At 37.8% G+C, this 21,797-nt stretch overlaps 1 protein-coding gene across 1 annotated transcript in view; it reads left to right on the top strand.

Moving 5' to 3' along the window:
* The window catches only part of MOXD1 (monooxygenase DBH like 1), a 108,072-nt gene that overhangs the window by 57,703 nt on the left and 28,572 nt on the right, over nucleotides 1-21,797 (top strand). The window contains exons 5-6 of the mRNA XM_025384125.1: nucleotides 17,844-18,023; nucleotides 18,305-18,407. Coding sequence (XP_025239910.1) covers nucleotides 17,844-18,023; nucleotides 18,305-18,407 — 283 coding nt within the window. The remainder of the gene's footprint in view (nucleotides 1-17,843; nucleotides 18,024-18,304; nucleotides 18,408-21,797) is intronic.

The following is a 21,797-nucleotide window of genomic DNA, read 5'->3' as shown; positions in this document are numbered from 1 at the left end:
GGGATAAAAGACTACAAATAGGTTGCAGCGTATACTGCTCAGGTGATGGGTCCACCAAAATCTCACTAGTCACCACTAAAGAACTTACTCATGTAACCAAATGCTACCTGCACCCCTGTAAGCCTTGGAAAAATAAAAAATAAAATAAAATAAAAATAAATAAGGAGAGAATACACACAAGGGTTACTGTGGAGGTAGAAGATGAAAGACTTGGCAGCTTCTTTGATGTTAGGGGTTAGGACTTTAGTAAAAATCCAAAAAGAAATGCTGGTTTAGCAGGGAGTGAAGACGATGCAGTCTTTTTTGGAACCATTATCATAACTTGATTTTTATGATCTTTTGTTAGATTTCTTCCTTTGTTTGCCAAGAAAAGAGATTGGCCACATTCCTGAAACTGTAAATTTTTCTTTGAAAACTTATGCAGGTTGTGAATTTTGACATTTAGATTAAGTGTGGTTTTAATCCAATATGGAATAAATCACCCATGTTTTTTGTTTTCTTCATACATACATCCATTTTAATGTAGTTTTTATGGCTGCATACCTGACAATATTTAAACTCTGATAAAAAGTATTAATTGCAAAAGTTATTTTAGGCTTAACTTAAAAGAGATGCTGACAAGTTTAGGGAAAAAACACATCAGACTTTTTAAGACTAATGACCCCTGAGTTTGTCCTTGGGACCTACCTTGATCTTTGAGTTTGGCAGGTCACTACAACATTTGCGTACCCAGTGGGAACACTGAAATGTACTGGATTCAGTAGGGGGGAAGATAAATAGCAAAGTAAAAATGACAGAATCCTGGGTGGTTGTTATATGAATGGTGTTACACTATTTTTTCTATTATCTTTGCAAATTAAACAAAATGCAAACAATCAAATAAACCCAAAGATTAATAAGACAGTTGCCTTCCTCTCAAGAAACCTACATTTATAAGAGAAGACTTTTTTATACAGTATCTGGAAAGCAACAGGAGATTTAGGAGCTTTGAAAAAGTAAGTTCAGTGTGAACCTCTTTACTAAGATAAACAGACTTCCTGGAGTCAGGGAGTCTACCTAGGATGGAGATTCACCTACAGACATGAAGGCCAGTGTTTACTTAACACAGCCATAGCCTTAGTTTAGTTTGTTTTCTCTTTTACATAGGACTGTTCTATAAATGAGAACTTTTTAAATGGGGGCCTCATGTTCAAACAACTGGAGAATAAGAGAAAAAAAGAGAGAGAAGAGTGAGAACTAAAAAAGTTGTCTACTCCTATTCATTTATTTGTTTAACTTTCATGACTTATAAAAGACTATTTCTTCATTGTAGCGATGGTTCACCACAAATTCTGCGAGAAGTTAAGCATAGTCTTTTAAATTTTTTTGTTGTCCCTTTTCCAATTAGAGAGGGCAACACTCCATAAAATAAATCAATTTTTTTTTTTTTTTTTTTTTTTTTTTTTTTTTTTTTTGAGACAGGGTTGCACTCTGTCGCATAGGCTGGAGCGCAGTGGTATGATCCTGGCTGACTACAACCTCCACCTTCCGAGTTCAAGCGATTCTCCTGCCTCAGCCTCTCAGGTAGCTGGGATTACAGGCACCTGCCAACACACCTGGCTAATTTTTGCATTTTTAGTAGAGACAGGGTTTCACTATGTTGGCCAGGCTGGTCTCTAACTCCTGACCTCAGGTGATCGGCCTGCCTTGGCCTCCCAAAGTGCTGGGATTACAGGTGTGAGCCACTACACCCAGCCCAAATGACATTTTGAAACAGTCCTACAAAATTAAAGGACAAAATTATTTTGAACCTTATTTTAACTCCTTTTCTGACCATAGCTCCTTCTCTTGTATCTCCACTGTATCCTGTACAGATAATAAAGGTAGATAATCAGTCACCTGGAGAATGAGACTTAAACCAGTTGGACCAGGGTACAAATCCAAGCCTGCCACTAAGAATATGTGTTAATGTCTTCCGTTTACTTAATTGTGCCTCAATTTTCTTGGTTGCAAAATGAAGACAGTAATACCAGTCTCAGTGTTGTATAAAGACTAAATGTGATAACTTGTGTAATGTCCTTGGTACATGTAAATACTCACAAATGATTGCTATTATTGATATATTAGCACCTTTTTTAGTGGAATTTATCTTTTACCTGACCATAAAACTTTAGCTCCTTGACAACTGATTCAATTGTGCCTTAGATCTGCAGCCTTGGGTACAGTTTATTATAGTGTTTAGTAAATGCTTGTTGGATGAGTGACTCAAATCTAGACACAAGCTAATAATGGGGAGTTGTAAATGATGTTCAAAAAATTTATTTTGTTCCTGGGACAAATGCATTTTGAATGAGTGACACTGTGGATTATGCATCTGGTTAATCAAAAAACAGCTCTTCTGTGCTACTTGTAGATAGTTCATGGAAAGGGCAAAAAAATATGATTTAAAGACCTGGACTTATTATCAGTTCTAAAGCAAATTTATTTTGTATCTTAGAGACCACTTATCATCAATTTCTCCTACTTTCATTACCAGATAGAACAGAACTTACTTTGCAGACATGTAAAAGACCAGTGAATTCTAGACCTTTGGATAAAAAGCAACATAGAATTCTGCATGAAGCAATATTATTAATTTGTATTGCCCACAATTAGATTTAGCCTTTAGACTATGCTCAGAGAAATAAAAAAATGTCGTTGATGTTATTTCCCTACTCCTAGAAAAAAAAAGGTGGGCAATTTATTACATTTCTTCATTAAATAAAATCCTTAAATTATGATGAATAAGTGCTAAAATAATATACTTTATTTAAAATTGCCAAAATTATGACAAATTACATATAAACACAGGTACTAGAAGTTTCAGGATACGAAAACTTTTTTTTAAAGGAATTTAGTTTAAGGACATGCATATTTAAATTGGTTATTTTTATATGTAAGTTATATTTGACTAAGCAAAAAACTAAGTTTTTTTCTTTCTTCTAATTTGGGCTCTGGCATTTTATCATGAGAATCATGTGTTAGTAATTAAGTTCTGCCCTTTCTTGGATAGAATTATTAGGCCTTGAAATCATTAAAAAAAATCCCCCCCCAACAACAACACAATAACAAAAAAACAGACCCACAGCTATAACTTCAAAGGAGACCAAAAAAGTAAAATATAATCCAGAGAAACAGTTTGATATAGAACCAAGGAAGGGTCTTGGTATCTTTGCTGGGATCCCCCCATCAGGAGATGTGACTGGTCAGAGGTAAAGCCACGTGTACTGACATCTGTTATTTGGTCTGTCAATCTTGATAGCAGATTTAGATTAAAAAAAAGAGACTCTTTTAGTTATTTTAAAGGCCTAAAAACTCAGAGGACATAATTGGGTTTACAGAAGAAATATCTGTTGTTCTAGAAACCCAGCTTGAAATCCTTCCTAGTCAATTATTACTCTTAATACAAATTTTACATTAAAAAAGAGGAGATAAATTATGTTGCATTGACTCAGTAATAGGGAAGTAAATATTTTCAAAGGTCTTTGGAGACTATTATCTAATTAAGTATGATAGCTTACCACGAATACAATATGAGTGTAATTTTCAAGGAAATATTATAGACACATAAGGGATGGGGATTATGAGAACTAACATTTTGAGAATTAATAGGATAAATGCTTTATATGTACCCTGCACTGTACTGAATTCTTTTCTTTTCTATTCTTTTTTTTTAGAAGAGGAAGAAAAACTTACCAATTTATTTTATGAGGCCAGCATTAAGCAGATAATATAGCCAGACAAAATCATCACAAAAAAGAACTCTACAGACCATTATTCCTCATAAATGTAGACACAGAAATTCTCAAAAACACGTTATAGTATGAATATCTGAATTTAATATAATTTAATTAGCAATATTAAATTTTTTCCTGTTCTATGCTATTATATTCTTTCTATTCAAATTGCCTATTAACAGACTTCTTAAATGTTGCCAATCTAATGGAAGAATATTGCCAAACTGATAGGTATGTCATTGTTGTTTCATTTCAGTATATTTAATTCAATATATTTATTTAACACCTTTTTCTCTGTAACCATGTAGATCTCTTTTCCATGAACTTTTGTTTTTCTTTTTCTTTTTCTTTTAATACAGAGTCTCACTCTGTTGACCAGGCTGAAGTGCAGTGGTGTGATCTCGGCTCACTGCAACTTCCGCCTCCTGGGTTCAAGTGATTCTCCTGCCTCAGCCTCCTGAGTAGTTGGCATTACAGGTGTGCACCACCATGCCCAGCTAATTCTTGTATTTTTAGTAGAAATGGGGTTTTACCATGTTAGCCAGGCTGGTCTTGAACTCCCGACCTCAGGTGATCCGCCCGCCTAAGCCTCCCAAAGTGCCGGGATTACAGGCATGAGCCGCCACTGTGCCCAGCCTTCCATGAACTTTTGATTCATGTACTTTGCCCATTTTCACAATTTTGTTTTTTGACTTGTTTTATCAGAATTTTTTTATATGAAGGGAATTAAACCTTTTGTTTGATGTGTTGCAAATAATTTCTCCGTTGTTTTCGTACTTTAATGTTTACTTATCTTTCCTTAGTTTAATGTTGCTTTCAATTTCTTCTGTTAATCTTTACTTCCCCAGGATAGGAGGATGGGTCACATAAAATAAAGTTGTAGTATTCATGCATTTGTTTACTGCATAGTTCTGTCTCCCTTGTCGTTCTGTGATGTGGAGTTATGTTCCTGTATATTGCCCATTTCTGCAGTTTTTCCTCTTCCATAAAACATGTTGGTCCATGTGCATCTATCTATGCTGCATAGGTCTGGAAGAAATTCAGATATACTCACCCCTTTGATGTATTGCTGAGTTGAAGCACATGTATTGACCAAAACAAACAAACAAAACCCTCAGAAAACTATTGGAAAAGTTCGCTGGATCATTTTTTCTGCAGCATGAAAAAGCAAAATCATATATATCTACTCTATATGAACTGCATGTACATTTGACTCTATGAAATGCTGGAATTTGAAATACGGGTTAAACTAAAAATCAATTCATGTATCATTTAAAAACAGCTCATAGTTATAGAGATGTAAGCAATAGCATGTCAAAGAATGGCAAGATCTAATGTTCATGTTATGTTTTCTTAATTACACACACACAAACACTCATACACAAATAACAAAGGCTTTGAAAAAGTCAGCCCCATGTAATGAATTGGCAGCAAGTAGTAAAACCATGAGTTGTTACTCCAACTAAGGAGAAAAATATTCACGTATGAAATAATTGCATTCAGTAAAAAAGTTATGTATGTGATAAATTGTACAGAACTTAGTATAGTTTTAAACTAATGTTTACAACAAATTATGTGCTAGACACATTTCTGCTTTCATTTTTATAATAGATTAAAAGTTGATTTGGGCCAGGCATGGTGGCTCACGCCTGTAATCCTGACACTTTGGGAGGATGAGGCAGATCACAAGGTCAGGAGTTTGAGCCCAGCCTGGTCAACATGGTGAAACTCCGTCTCTACTAAAAATACAAAATTAGCTTGGTGTTGTGGCACATGCCTGTAATCCCAGCTACTTGAGAGGTTGAGGCAGGAGAATCGCTTGAATCTTGGAGGCAGAGGTTGCAGTGAGCCGAGATCACACCACTGCACTCCAGCTTGGGCAACAGAGCAAGACGCCATCTCAAAGAAAAAAAAAGTTGATTTGTATTTCTATATTATAACTAAAGAAACTGAGTTTCAGTAAGGTTAAGTAATTTGCCTCAGGTCACACAGCTAGTAAGGGGCAGACCTTGGATTCCAAACCAAGTCTTTGACTTTAAGCTACCACATTAGTACTGCCTCCTGAAAGAAGTTCAGAGAGACAGGACAAATGAGAGTCAAAATAATCAAATAAGCATCCAGGGAAAACAAAACTTGAGCTTTCAAAAATGAATAGAATTTAAATAAGCAAAGTTGCATAAGGGGGACTTATTGGATAAGGAGAACAGCATGAATGAAATCATGAGTGTAAGAATGAACATAGTGCATAAAAGGAAGGGATTTCTATGACTGGAATTCATGCATATGGGACCATGGGGTGACATGCAGCTAATGACAGTGGGCCCTGAATGTCAGAAAAAGAAGTGTTGCCTTTATCAGCTATAGGATGGGCAGTGTGGTGCCATTGAATATGATTGGTCAGATTAACAAGGTGAAAAGTGCTGATTTGGGAAGATCATCTGCTTGGGATATAGAGTGTTCTCCAAAAGGCAAGTTACTAAATGTCTGTCTTAGTCTGTGTTGTTATAACAAAATACTTTACACTGGGTAATGTATAAAGAACAGAAATGTATTTCTTACAGTTCTGGAGGCTGGGAAGTTCAAAGTCAAGGCACTGTCATTGGTGTCTGCTGTCTGGTGAAGGCTATTGTCTGATTCCAAGATGGCACCTTGTTGCTGTGTCCTCACATGGTAGAAAGTAGATGGGCACGAGAATGAACTCAGTCTCTCAAACCCTTTCATAACAGCCCTAATCCCATCCATGTAATCACCTCTTAAAGACCCTATCTCTTAATACTATCACATTGATGATTAAATTTCAACATAAGAATTTTTGGGGGACACATACCAATAGCAACATCCAAGAAGATAAGTAGATGACTACTGATATAATTCCTATAGGATTAATGAGAGATGTGGATTAGGATAATAGCTGTGACTATAAAGCAACTTAAAGGACATTTTGAAGATGAGAAATGGGAAACAAGATGAGTCTGGTTGTTTTAGTATGTTCTAAATACTCATTGTTCTCTTAAAAACATTGTTTTTCAAGCACATTATAGAACCAGGCTTAGCTATTAGCTATTTTGGGAATGCTTTGTTTTATATGTATATTTTTCCAGATAGCTGAATTAACAAAATTTCTACCTTAACCCATTTCTCGTTTAGAAAAAAAAAAAAAATGTAGCTTGCTGCCAGTACTCGTTTCTCAGGGCAAACAAGAAATGGGTTAATCCAGATTTGAGTAGTCACCTCAGCCTTCATTGCTTGTCTGAAAAGGGGAAGAAACAAATAAAGGGTGATTGAAGAAAATAATTGTCATTGACAGTTATTAACATCATCAAACCCATTTTTATTTCAACTGAATGTTGCTTGGATTTATTTGAAGCAAATCCCTTAGCCTAGAGGTTCATGATATTTCAAGAGCTGTAGCTTTGGCCAGGTGCGGTGGCTCACACCTCTAATCCCAGCACTTTGAGAAGCTGAGGCGGGCAGATCACAAGGTCAGGAGTTCAAGACCAGCCAGTTTGAGACCAGCCTGGCCAACACGGTGAATACAAAATTTAGCCAGGTGTGGTGGTGCGTGCTCCTCGGCAGGCTGAGCCAGGAGAATTACTTGAACCTGGGAGGCGGAGGTTGAATATTCATTCATTCATAGAAAGATCTCTTGAAAGAGAACACTTTTAAATCAAAGTGATAAGGAAAATTTATACTTAAAACTATAAACATACATGAGCGAATGTAGATAAGTTTCCTTTGAGAAAAGAGGGATGCCGTATTTCAGAAAAAGATCTCTGTAGAGAAAATATAGCTAAGTCTTATGCATTAAAATTAGAAAATCAAATCCTTAATATATTGAGATAGCACACACCAATATATATTTCATGATTACATAGTTTGCAATAACATTAATATTTATGGAAATATTTTTGCCTGAATATTTGTGACATATAAGCCTTAAAATTAGATTTTGAAATATTGGAACTTGAGAATGGATTACTCGTATAGATTTACTTGTTGTCTGTGAGGGTAAAATGTTAAAATTGCATTTAAAAACTCAGGATCCAACTTAAGATAGTAATACTAGTACTATTGTTTGAGAACCTACAAGGTATCTGTTGCTTCACATGGACCAGCCATTGAATGCTTAAATAGTCTTATAAGTAAGCCTCATTATCACTAATTTACTCCTAAAGGAACTGAGAAGTTAAACAACAAAGGAATGGAGACAGAAAATAATAAATCATGAATCAAACCCAATAAAATGTGTTCCAGAAAAATATTCCACCATTATGCTGCTTGTCTTATTTGAAATGTAGCCCCTTGAGACATGGATTTGTGTACAATTGATTTACTAAGGAAGTGCCAGGAGAAAACACTGGGTCGGGGGTTGGCTGGTAGGGAGAGTAAGGCTAGGGAAGAAGAAGCTGAGCAAGAGTGTGATTCTGTTGCAGTTCCAGCCTCAACCCAAACCCATGGAGAACATGTCCCATATGGGCAAGGTTGCGGGACATCCCCATCCCCATACCTTTCACCTACCCCAGCGGAATGTATATTTTGTGGCACTAGCTCTCTGCAAGATAGTCCTCTGAGGAAAGTTGCAGATGCAAGTGATTAGAAATGAGAAACTTAGAACAGAACCTGGGTAGTGGGTTCACGGAAAAGGCTCCAGGGGTCTGAAGTGTTCTTAGTAGATCACTGATGCTGTCCCATCTGTGATCCTGGTAATAAAGATACGAGTATATCATGTGGTGGTTAGGAGCACATTCTCGATCCAGACCGCTGAAATCAAATCTGGGCTGTGACACTTGGGCAAGTTTCTTAACTTATATGTGCTTTATTTTCTGTATCTGTGAAATGTGGAGTAATTCTTTTACCTAAACACGTAAGGTTGTTTTGACGATTACATGAATGTATATATTCATCTAGTCTGTACGTAGACTAGAGCTGGATGGGAAGCAGAGCTATTATCACGTGACTTACTTATGGCATGTCCCACAGCTGATTAGTCGTACAGCCAAGACGGGACCTCCAGGACGCTACTACTTCTTACTGGCCATATATGTATTAATTTAAAATTGACTACTTCTTGCTGGCCATAGATATGTTAATTTCAAAATTTCATAAAGTTCTAAGTGATCTCTGATGTATTGAATATCTCAAGTAATTGAAAATTAATATATATGCTAATATAGGGTCAGAAGGTACCTTAGAGTTCATGAGTAATCTATTAAAAATTCAAACAACAATATATACACTAAGCGTGCTGTGTTATAAACTGTCTTAAAAGTAATGTTCTGTTTTGTTTGTTTTTATATTATTGAAGTGTTTGGCCAGAGGACCTAATTCGCTCATATTTAAAAATAATGGCTGTAAATCATAACATGTTACCTCTTTCCAAGGGCACTTGCATATTCATCAAGTCAAACAGCTTTAATCCTAAGTGTCTAGGTGGAAATTCAGAAATCAGTAAGCAGGGGAGAAAGACATTAGTATGTAGGGTAGAGGAAGTGATTCTCTCCCAACATATCACTCTTCAAGGGCATTTACTGAAGTAACTTTAACTTACACCAGTCCAATTAAGAATAGCAAATAAACTGGAAGAGTAAAACAAAAGCAAAGTATTTTATGTGGCAATGTTCCAATGGAAGAAAAATATGTCAGGTAGCCATACATGATCGCACATACATATTGATGAACTGATGATTTATACTTATTTGTGTTAGATTGTTAATCAGGACTTTTATTTGCAAGTAATAGAAACCCAAGCTGAACTAGTTTCAGAAAAAGAAAGGAACGTATTGACTCATTTATCAAGAGGAAAACTTGAGTGAATAAACCACAGTTGGCAGAGATGCAACTGGTTTCAGGAATGGCTTCAGTGAAGTGTTCGAACTCTGCCAAACCTGTCTTATCTTGTCTCTGGTACCTCTCTGTGTGCTTGCTTGATGGTATCTCACTGAATGCTGGCTTCTTTCATGTCCTCAGAAACATCATCCCTGGAGGTTGCTGAGCCTCACAACACATACTCAGTTTTTGGAGGGGGTTGAATTCTTTTTCATCGTTAGAAAAGTTCCAAGATAGGCTGGGCACCCTTCCCTGAACTGATCAATTGTGGCTGGTAGGGCAAGGTTGTGTTTGAAGATGGTAGACACGTGAGAATTCGGGATTGAAGTAAGGGGTGAGTTATTTCCCAGAAGCCTCCTCGCCCTCATTTCTTCTCTTTTTCCTTCTTTTTCTTCATCTCTTTCCCACTTCATCTCTTCTTGCCATCACCTCGTGTGCTTTAGCTAACAGGTCCATTCATGCTGTGGCCCTTTGACTGTGGCCCCCTGACAGCACATCAGCAAGTCAGGATTTGCGTTGCACACTTACCTTCTTCAGAGTGGAGTGTCTGTGGTGCAAAGATGCCATTCCCTTGTTAATTTTGGTTGCCTCTCATACCTCGGATATATTGTCATGCTAAAAGAGCCCTTCCTGTTAGGGATGAGGATATGGCAGGAGACACGGAGAGAGAGGGACAGATACCTCTGTGCTCCCATTGTCACATGAGCATGTCGGCATGATCATATGCTCACCCATCTACACAGTTAGTTCTGGCTGAAATGTTCCCATAGGCGGCATCACTTTAGGAGCTAGCTGACCTTTGGATAACTTTTTTCAGAGATGGATTACGGGCTTTTATGTGGGCAGCAACTTGTGCCTCAGGTGGGTATATAAAGCTGGGTGCCAAGAACAAGAACAGGCAGGAAGAAAAGTGATGGGAATTTACAAAATTTCCAGCTCATTACAGATTACACCCATCACCTCTCTCCTTTTGTTTTAGTTTTGAATTTATTGAGTTGCAAGTTGTTTTTGAAGAGCTATGTTCCACTTGTCCAGTCATGTTTTAACAGGCAAGGAGCCACAGGTTAAATGGGTAGAGTTGGAAGAATGAGTACAGGAAAATTGTTCAAAGGGGCGCTAGTAACCTCTGTGTTTCTCACATTTTGCTGAGTATAATCAGACAAGACAAGAAAGATTCTTTCTCCAGCTTTACCCCCAAAATTAATAACTAAAGCATGACACACATATATTGAGCTATAATTTTAAAAAAACCTATTTAACTTCAGTAATGCATGAGAAATGTGTATTTGTGATGAGTTCATGTCACAAACAATGACAGGGACAACCATGACCTAGGTATAAATGTACAAATCTCCAAATTGTTAGTTTGTGGTAGAAAATTGAGAATGTATGAATTTCCTAGGGCTGCTATAATAAATGACTGCAAGCTGGATAGCTTGAAACAGCAGAAATTTATTCTCTCACAGCTCTGGAGATCAGGAGTCTGAAATCAAGATATAGGCAGGGCCAACTTCCTTCCAAAAGCTCCCCTTCCTTGCCTCTTCCAGCTTCTGGTAGCTTCTGGCATTCCTTGGCTTGTGGCAGCAACACTCCAACCTCTGCCTCCATCTTCATGCCTCCATCCTGTCTCTGTGCGTATCTGTGTTTGAATCTCCCTCTCCTCTCTCTCATAAAGACACAAGTCATTGGATTTAGATCCCACCCTAATCCAGTATGATCTCCTCTCAACCAATTACATCCGCAAAAACCCTATTCTTGAATAAGGTCCCCTTCTGAGGTTCAAGGTAAACATGAATTTTCAGGAGACACTGTTTGACCCAGCACAGGGGAATCAAGCAAAAAAAAAAAAAAAAAAAAAAAAAAAGTTTCTTTCAGCCAGAGTTATTGTTTAGGTAATTGGCTATTTGAAGCCTCCAAAACCATACAGATTTTTGTTTGCCAATACTTGGTGTCTTTCACAAAAAGCCCTTTCTGAACTGAATCTGTTTTCAGGGTAGGTGCTGGTGAAGAGAGATCAGCATGTAGGCACAGTTTTGTCAAAGATCTCATTCTTTCAGTCACTGAAGGGAAATACACATTTCCCCTAAGATTTTCTTGCCTCAAATTCTGAAACATTTTCTTTGTTCTAAGTTCTAGGGAATTCTTTTGGTCTTATCACTATACTCAGTCACTTGGTCTTAGGTTCTCTATGTCTCATCCCACCCTGTATAGCTCAAGTTAAGTAGAATAAGATGTCACCAAGTGTAGATTCTTTGAATCATCTCATTACTTTCTACATTGTAAAAAATGAATATATAGAATGAGTTGCTGACATTTAAGATTTTTTCAATCATATTGTGTCCTTTGCATCAAATTCCATCCCCCCAGCTCTGCCCTCAGGCAACTACAGAGTGGATAGAAATGCTTTCCTCTGCCACCAAAATAATGAAGACATTTGCTGAGAACTGATTAGGAGGTGTGCATAGATTGGGAAAGGTTTTAGGATAGCCACTTCAGAGAGATGAACAGAATGCAGAGCAAAACCAAAGAAAGATTGATGTTCTGAGGCAAAAGTGTGAGTTATGATCTTTGAAGTCTTATGCGAATGATTGTGTAAAGTATATCTCCAGTGTCCTAAGTGGAGGGTGAGAAGTAGCAGATTACAGGAGTGATTCACCATTTGAGCATTTGGGTCAGTTGTGAGTGCTGGTGAGTGATAAGTTCAAGTGACCTCCCAGGAGAAAATGGCAGGCTGAGCAACTGGACAAGTGTGAGAGAGCTAACAGGGAAGGAAAGAGGCACAGAAAGAGAATTTCAGAGGTAGTGTACTCATGGACAATTACAAGGACAGGGTGTGACAATGGGATTCTGTAGCTGAAGTGGGATGGAGTATAGTGGAGATAACCAAGAAACTAAGAGGCAAATGAATTTAGTGATTCAGCCTCATTGATGTTGGCTTCATGGAAAGGGTTGTATTCATTTTATTTCAATTCAATAAATAGTTATTAAGCACTTTTTGTGCTGCAGGGGCTATGTTAGGCATACTTGACCTGGCTAAAGTGCGTAAGAAGAGATGATGAGGTTAGGAAAAACGGTCATTGCCAAGGTCAACTTTATGGTCAATGTTAATTTCCACCTTAGTTTTGGCTACTCTTGAGCAACTGTTTATTGTTGTTCTCTTCTTTTCTTGCTAAGATACCTCAAGTGTATCTGAAAGCTCCAGTTACTTGATCTAACGGAGGAGACTGTTTTCCTCTTTAAAAGATTCTTTCAGGTTGAAATCTTTCCCATTCTATCTGTGTTCTGGTTTCTGGGCTGTTCCTTTAATACATACAGCAGTTACAGATTGTAACAGCTGCCAGGCCCTCCTTGCTTGGTCTGTTTTGCCATAGGAAGGTAAGCTCACAGGCCTGTCACCGTTCTGGGTCTGTACACCCCACCTTTGTAGAAGAATGTGGGATCAATAACACAATTTGATGTCATCAGGGGAATTTCCACGTTTGTGTCTTGCCTCCACTTCCGTATGCACTGCTTTATATTTCTTTTTATTTATTTCTTCTGTCATCATATAGCCAGGCTACATGCAAGATTAAATTAAATGTTCATTCCAGTGTCAGGAATACCAATATATCTATATTTGTATACTTTCTATGGCCATGACTTTCTTTAATAATTCCTACAATTTTAATATTTTTGAATAGAGGCAACTCTTGGCATTCCCCCTGTGATTGTGATAATAATGTGAATGTGTGAAGTAACCAGAATAAGGAATACTTTTTAAGTGCTACTCTTTAATATACTGATACTTTACAGTCTTAGTATTTTTAATTTAAAAATGTATAACTCTATCGTCATTACAAATAATGTAGTAATACAAAAGCAAAAGTCTTGTCTTTTCTGTGGACGGTTGCCCAGCACATCAGAAAGTCGGGTTAATGCCGCATTCAGCCAACAAGCACGAGGGGGTATGGAGCTCTGTGTGTGCCTCACTCTGCTTCCTCAGACGGTGCTTTGGCTAAAGAAGAAGATCATAACAGAGTTTAAAACACAAGTTTGTTGACTGCTTAAAATGTTTGTAGAACTTGTTGTGGGAGTGAAAAATAATGAGCAGCCTCCATTAGGGAATTGGTAGCAGTGCCCTGGCTTCATCAGGCTCTCTAAGCATGGTGTGAAGTGTTGTGGGAAATCCTATCCTGTGCTAAATATTTGAGCCAATGGCCCTGTCCTGCACTGATCAAAAGTACTCCCATTTCCTCGAGTTGTACCCTCCACTAAACAGGTTATGTCCATCCTTAAGAAACATTCTTGGTGTCTCACTTAATATCCCCATGGTGGTCTGAACATTTCCTCTCTAGAAATTATTCTTCTATTTTTCAGGAGTTTGATAATCAGGTAATTTTTTCTCCCATATTATCAGCCTCATAATTTATATTTATCCTTACATATCATTTCCAAGCACTTCTTTTTCTTTCTTTTTTTCCCTCTCTTTGCTCACATCGTTTCTATTTTGCCAAGGGCTTGCTTCTTCTAAGCCTTTTAATCTTCTCCTCCTGTGATCAGTACCCAAGTTTGCAGCAAGTTTCCTTGTTGTTTTATGGGTTGATGTTTTTGCTTAGGAAATTCTCATGTTTTGGACTGCTCCTTCAATCTGTAATCGGAAAGTCAGGTTACAGTTTAATTCTTCTTGAAGCCCTCATCAGGTTTCAGAGAGAAGCCTTGATATTTGTCCTTTTTAGGAAGGAACACCTTGAAAGGCCATGGGTCTGTTTTCTCATCCTAGAGGCCCAGGGGCACTGGGACCAGAGTGGCAGGGAGGCCAGGAGCCCCTTCCCCCAGGTGTAAGACTCCCAGTCTGGCACTGCACCTCTGAGGGCATCAGCATATGGTGGTCCCTGCTAATGACTTATAGAAGCACCTTCTGGCATTGGCTCCTGAGGTCATCACCCTTGTTGATGACAGCTATCAGCTGTCAGCAACTTGCCTTACTGAAGCCTTTCATCCTCCCTCCCACTGGCAGTAACTTCCAGGGTCCTTGATGCATCTCCAACATGCTTCCTGCGATAATGTGTAGCCAGTAGAAAAGTACAGATTTTGGGGTCAGACCAGCCTGGTTTAAAATCCCACCTACCATTTCCCAGCTGTGGTACTTTGAGCTTGTTGTCTAATCTCTGAGTTTCAGTAAATCTGTAAGATGAGGTTATAACATCTTTCTTATAAATTTGTTGTAAATATTAAATGAAATACATAGAATGATTCATATGTGGCTAGTAGATAGTAGGTCTAAATAAAAGATAGATGTTATTATCATTCCAGGGATAAATTGGTAGCTTTGCAGTTTGGTGTTAGTTTTAGCACTTCCTATGAAGACAAAAATAAAAAGAACACTTGCTCTTAAAATTTTGTTCAAACTGTTTATTTGAAGCTCTCCAAAGTCAAGCACCACCCAGCATCACACACCCTTAACTCCCTCTTCCTACTCTTTAGTGAAAGCCACTAGTTTCTGAAACTGTCGTGACAGTAACCAACTCTCCTTTGCCCTAACGGCTTCTTTCCAAGACCTACCTTGTAGAGCTCAGTACAACCTTAAGGTTCTGCCTGAACTTATGAGGTACTTAGCAAAAATCTCACATGAGCCTGAATATTTTACTGTTGACATCTTAGCAGTGCCCTGTCCCCCTTGGAGGACTGAGGAACCCAAAAATGTCAAGTCTCAGACAGAAGCTCAAACTAGACATAGAAATGAAATTCTTATAGAAATGCTGGGTTATACTTCTGTGCAATCATTGTTATTATGCAATCATGCTTGAACAATAACTACCCTCTTCAAGCAAAACAGAAAAGTTTCTGCCTTCAGGGCTCACGACCTTTTAGAGACAAAACAAGTGCAAACAAAACCGTGTGCAATGTTTTTTCCATGAATGTGATGTTGAAAATGTACCTGAGGCTTAGGTGTGCCATGACTCACTATGTAACACAAAAGAAAACTGGATTTAAAAACTTGAATTCCTTGGCTGCCCATTCAGACTCGACCCACTACATACCGTTTCCCCACTTGCTTATATTTTCCTACAGAAAAGAGAAAAACTATGGAGAAAATGGAAAACAAAGCCATAGGAGAAAACAGCTGAAAACGCTTCATGTAAATGTGCATGCTGAAAGTAGAGAGCAAGCAAAGATTTCAAAATGCAGTGCCTGAATTTGAGTAGTTAGGACTAAACACAGAAGTGTTGATGAACTCTAAGGCTAAACTCTTGGATATTTAGGAGCACACCAGAGCTTCTTTACCAGCTGAACAAAGATTCAAAGAACTCCGAGGGGGGGAGGAAAAAGGAACCCTGGAACTCAGCGGTCCCCAGCCTTTTTGGCAACAGGGAACTGGTTTCATGGAAGACAGTTTTTCCATGGACTGGAGGATGGGCGAGGTGGTTTTGAGATGAAACTGTTCCACCTCAGATCATCAGACATTAGTTAGAATTTAGTAAAGAGCACGCCACCTAGTTCCCTCACATGCACAGTTAGTTCACAATAAGATATGCACTCTTATGAGAATCTAATGCCACTGCTGATCTGACAGGAGGTGGAGCTCAGGCGGTAATGTGAGTGTTGGGGAGCAGCCATAAATACAGATGAAGCTTTGCTCACTTGCCCACTGCTCACCTCCCGCTGTGCAGCCTAGTTCCTAACAGGCCACGGACCAGTACTGGATTGGGGACCGCTGCTCTAACTGATGCCAACGCCCACAGCCCACCTACACCAAGTACAAGGCTCCATTTGGTCTGCATATAGAATCTCTGGGATGCTAGGGTGTGCTTTGCTCATTCTGAGTTGATTCCTAGGTTCTTAGACTAAAGCGGGTAGCGTTATGAAGGGAACTAACAGAGCAAACAGTGGAAGGAGCATGTTCATGTAGATCACGCTTTTCACATTAGGACCAATTTCACTGCCCATTCTCCTTGTTTCTAGTTTTCCTCTTTTAACTTGAGCAGTGTCACAAGAGCACATAGCTAACAATGTTTTATTTTTTCTCTTCCAAATTCTAATAACAAAATTGTTATTGGCTTTTGATCTTAGTCATTCAAATAAAAATAAAATGTGCAAGGAAACTTGCAGCAAGTTTCCTTCTTGTTTCATGGGTGGATTCATTTTCTTCGGAAATCCTCGTGTTTTAGGCTATACCCTCAATTTGTAATCTGGAGGTCAGTTTATAATTTAATTCTTCTTGAATTTTATTGATGATAAAATCATCAGTAAAAATGATTAAGCCCTAGCCTTCTTCTCAGCACCAGGCATTTATAGAGATGAATGAGATCTCACCTCTTACCTCTGGTAGGGATGGGTAAAGATAACATTTTGAGGTGGAAGAGAGGGAGACTAAGAGCGTTTGTGCCCACAGCCTTGACTTCTTCTTTTTGTGTGTGTGGAAAAAAATGCTATAAGGACACATGCACACGTATGTTTATTGCAGCACTATTCGCAATAGCAAAGACTTGTAATCAACCCAAATGCCCATCAATGATAGACTAGATTAAGAAAATGTGGCACATATACACCATGGAATACTATCCTGCCATAAAAAAGGATGAGTTCATGTGCTTTGTAGGGACATGGATGAAGCTGGAAACCGTCATTCTCAGCAAACTATCGCAAGGACAGAAAAGCAAACACCACATGTTCTCACTCACAGGTGGGAATTGAACAATGAGATCACTTTGACACAGGAAGGGGAACATCACACACTGGGGCCTGTCATGGGGTTGGGGGAGGAGAGAAGGGAGAGGAATAGCATTAGGAGATACACCTAATGTAATTGACGAGTTAATGGGTGCAGCAAACCAACATGGCACATGTATACATATGTAACAAACCTGCACGTTGTGCACATGTACCCTAGAACTTAAAGTATAATTTTTTAAACAAAAAAGCAAGAAGGAGGAAGAGGAAGAGCAAGTCTGGGGGAAAGCAAGCAAGTTTCAAAACAATTGCTCCGCAGAATGGGCAAGGGACACCACAGTGAATTAACAACCAAAAAAGCCGATTAGTAGAGTCCTGTTTCTTGGAGTAAATGGTTATCTCATCTTTGTTGTTGCCATTGTCATCATCATTATCTTTACCATTGTCACTATCTCCAGAACAAATTAGACTTGAACTACACAACCTTGACATAATTGAGAAGAATATCCCTTTGAGAAACTGATAATAATTTATGCTAGTTTCATGTTTGTTGTGGGGTGCTGTAGGGTGGTTTTATTTATTGTGTCCTCCCTCTCATTTATGTTCGCGTAGGTTGAGCCAGTGATACAGAGAGGCCACGAGAGTCTGGTGCACCACATCCTGCTCTATCAGTGCAGCAGCAACTTTAACGACAGCGTTCTGGAGTCCGGCCACGAGTGCTATCACCCCAACATGCCCGATGCGTTCCTCACCTGTGAAACCGTGATTTTTGCCTGGGCTATTGGTGGAGAGGTGGGGCTAATGATTAATAATTATTACTTAGAAGTAAATACTTAGAAGTAAATTAGTACTTAGGAGTAAAGCTCTAACGCTACTTTTGATATGAAGGTGGCTTAACTTCATTTTCATAGGAAGGGATCCTTTCTTTAAGTTATTTTTATTTTATTGTATCAGTTGTAGATGAATGCGGTTCCAGAGGGTTGAAATATCCTTGAAGATGATGGGTTTTTGAGTGGAATAGAGCTCTCAGGGACTTTCACAGGACACTGTCTCATGGCATTTTCCATATTTAGGGTTTTTCTTATCCACCTCATGTTGGATTATCCCTCGGCACTCCATTAGATCCGCATTATGTGCTCCTAGAAGTCCATTATGACAATCCGACTTATGAGGAAGGTGAGTTTATTGTTCACATATTTTACTTATGGTTTTTATAAAAAGTTTTGTACCTTGCAAGTCGTGTCTTTAACAGAGTTGAAACAAAATGGAAGCCAATGCTAGAAAGAATTAACCTATACATTTGTCATTCAAATTAGGAGACTTTTAGAAGTGAAAATGGGTACTGTTTATAATTATACTGTAACAGCAGGCATTAACCAGCACCAAACTAGGTAAATGAGCACATGCAGTCACTAATCTTAACAAAAACAGTTGCATACTACCTACCAGAAAGTAGAGTAATAGACTTTTCCTTTGTGATGTAGATTAGTCCCAGTACATGGTGTTTATGGAACATTTTCTTTCTAACTGCACATAAGAAAAAGTTACCATTTATTATACTAAAAAGTGTAAGCATTTTGTTGTGTGGTAAGCAAATCATAGATATACTCAAAAAGTACTTATGCAGTGACACTGTGTAATATGATATTGAAGTAAAGAAATGTAAGGATGTGCATTTGATTTCTGAAATCATTTGTATGATATTCCAAATCCCAACATTGATAGATTTAACATGAAATTATCAACAGGAGTAACTCCAAGTTGTTATTTTGTATTGACTCATGCAATCTTTTAGCAAATACTGAGCTCCACCCATGTGCCAGATCTGTGCTTGAGGATATAATGTGTGTGAAAAACAGATGCTGCTCCCACCCTCATGGAAATTATAGCCCAGTGGGAAAGAGAAACAATCAAATGATCACAGCAATCATATGAAATTATATATGTGCCAATTGATCCAAAGGAGATACCTGACACTATGAGAGTATTTAATTAGTGACCTCATCCAGCCAGGGGTGTGTGGTGGTGAGGATGGGCTAAAAAGTCTTTGTTAAAGAATCAAACTGTTCATCTGGGTGACTGGAGATGCTGAAGGGTTAGGGTGCAGTGAAGAAAGATGCTGATGAACCTGCAGAGGAAGGCTGAAGCAGACCATCTAAGATCTTGTAGGGCCTGTTAAGGATTTTTACCCTGAAGACAATGAGAAGCAATTGAAGAGTTTGATACAGTGGAATCAAATATTGAGATTTGTGTTTTGGAAAGAACACTCTGGCTGCTGCAGCATGAATAATAGATTTTGAAGAGAGCACACGTGGTATGATATTTGAAGAGTGATGTTTCTATAAAAGTAGGTGTTAAGCTCTTCTATTTGTGAGCAAGCCAATAAAGTATCTTTTTCATACCCTAAAGTAATTAATAGGAAAGAGTTTCTCTCTGAATTCACTTTAATTTCGACCCACCAATTATATCCCATACTCTGAACCATGAATCTATGATAAAGTTTAAAACTTTCATAAACCAAGCAAAATAACCTGTTAATAAATTCTAAAAGTTAGATTTTCCATGAAATTATATGTGACTATAAAACATAAAAATTGTCATCACAATAACAGTGGGATTAATTATGGAATATGTCTTACATTGCAACTTTTCTTTTAAAAATTTTTTACATTTTTGATTTTAAATTATTAATAGAATAAATATGTTATATAATGTATAATACTTCTCCAATTGGAAATTCCATGTGAACTACTTCTTCCTTTTAGTGTTTATTACAAAAGTAGAAGGCTTAATTTATTTGCCTTCTCTGTTGTCAATTAAGTTGATTTTCTCATAGTTTCAATGTAAAAATGAAACATAAGCTTATTTTCCTAACAGGTTAATAGAGAACTCAGGATTTTTAGTACTTTCTATTTTTATTCATATACATAATTAGACCAAATTTTAGATTATAGTAATTTGATTTTTATAAATATAGCATAATATAAATTTATGTTTCCAGAAAAGTTTTTTAATAATCATTTTATATTTGCTTAAGAAATTATTACTTTATTTACTAGATTATCTATTAATGGTCCAAACAGCTAATGCAACTAATGGACCTAACTATACTAAATGCAACTGAAATTTCTACTTATATTTTTTCCCTGTCAAGCTATTATAAGGAGGTAGGTCCCAAAAATATAAAACACAAAACAAAATTTTGCAAGATATGTCCAGAGAAAATTCTAAGGTCACTATAGATGTTCTACGTTATCATGCTCATTTGTATCTGCACTGATAATAGCACAAAAGGAGAATTGATTTTTATGATTTGTTTAACAATTGATTGAAACCCTGGTAGATGTGTGACCACTATATGTGTGACTAGCTGCCATTTATTGAGCACCTCATTTGTGCCAAACACTGTTCTTAGAACTTCCTGTTCAAGCCACACATCACCGTTATGAGGTAGTAGTGCTATTATTATGGCCATTTTCCATACTGGAAAACTGAAGCACAAACAGTTTAGGTAACTTCCTGCCTTCATCTGTTCTGTGCTGCTGTAACAGAATAACACAGATTAGGTGGTTTATAATGAAGAGAAACTTATTCGTCACAGTTTTGGAAGCTGAGAAGTACAAGTACAAGGTACAGGCATCTGATGAGGGCTGTGTCATAACATGGCAGTAGGCTTCACATGGTGGAAGGGTAAAGAGAGCAAGATAGTACAAAGCCACTTCTGAAATAATGGCATTCATCGAATCGCAGGGGCAGAGCCCTCATGGCCTAGACACCTCTCAAAGGTCTCACCATTCAATACCATCACAATGGCCATTAAATTTCGACAGCATTCAAACGTACTTTTTGGAGGGGATAAACATTTAACCATAGCACTTGCCCAAGGTCACATAACTCATAGGCAGCAGAGCTGGGATTTGCATCCAGGTTGGTCAGCTCCAGAGTCAGTGTCCTTAATTGTCACATCACAGTGCTTCCTTGTGATGACCCTGAATATCTGAACAAGCTGGAGTCAACAAACACATAGTAAATTATTTTATGTTCACAATAACACACTCACGAAGCAGGAAAGGAAGCTTGGGTTTTTTCCAAGGCTGTTAGGGAGGTTAAGAGGTAAGAATTTCCTGGGATAATTATTGGAATACTTAATTTTAACAACTTATTATATCCTAAAACATTCAAAGTAATGGATATCTTCTAAATGTGTGTGCGTGTGTGTGTGTGTGTGTGTGTTTGTGACCGAGGGGTATATAATATACAATGAAGAATATTTGATATAAAGACCTTGTGTTTAAAAATGATCGACTAGAAATAGATTAAGCTGATTGATTTAAATGAGACAAAAAGGGAACTGCGGGGAAGGAATCAATCTGTTAGTTATTGCAGCAGGAAGTCAATTAATTTCCGAGTTAGTGAAATGAATTTATGAAATGTTTAGGGCTCATACTCTCCCTCCCTGTAATGAATATGTCATAACAACAAGTATGTCTTCTTCATCTCTCATCCCCACAGTGCCTAATGGAGTGCCATTTACATAATGGATTCTTAATGACTGTGTGTTGATTG

Source organism: Theropithecus gelada, chromosome 4 (assembly GCF_003255815.1).
Source record: "Theropithecus gelada isolate Dixy chromosome 4, Tgel_1.0, whole genome shotgun sequence".
Classification (NCBI taxonomy): Eukaryota; Metazoa; Chordata; class Mammalia; order Primates; family Cercopithecidae; genus Theropithecus; species Theropithecus gelada.
Note: the sequence above shows the minus strand (reverse complement) of the source record. Positions and strands in the feature narration are given on the sequence as shown.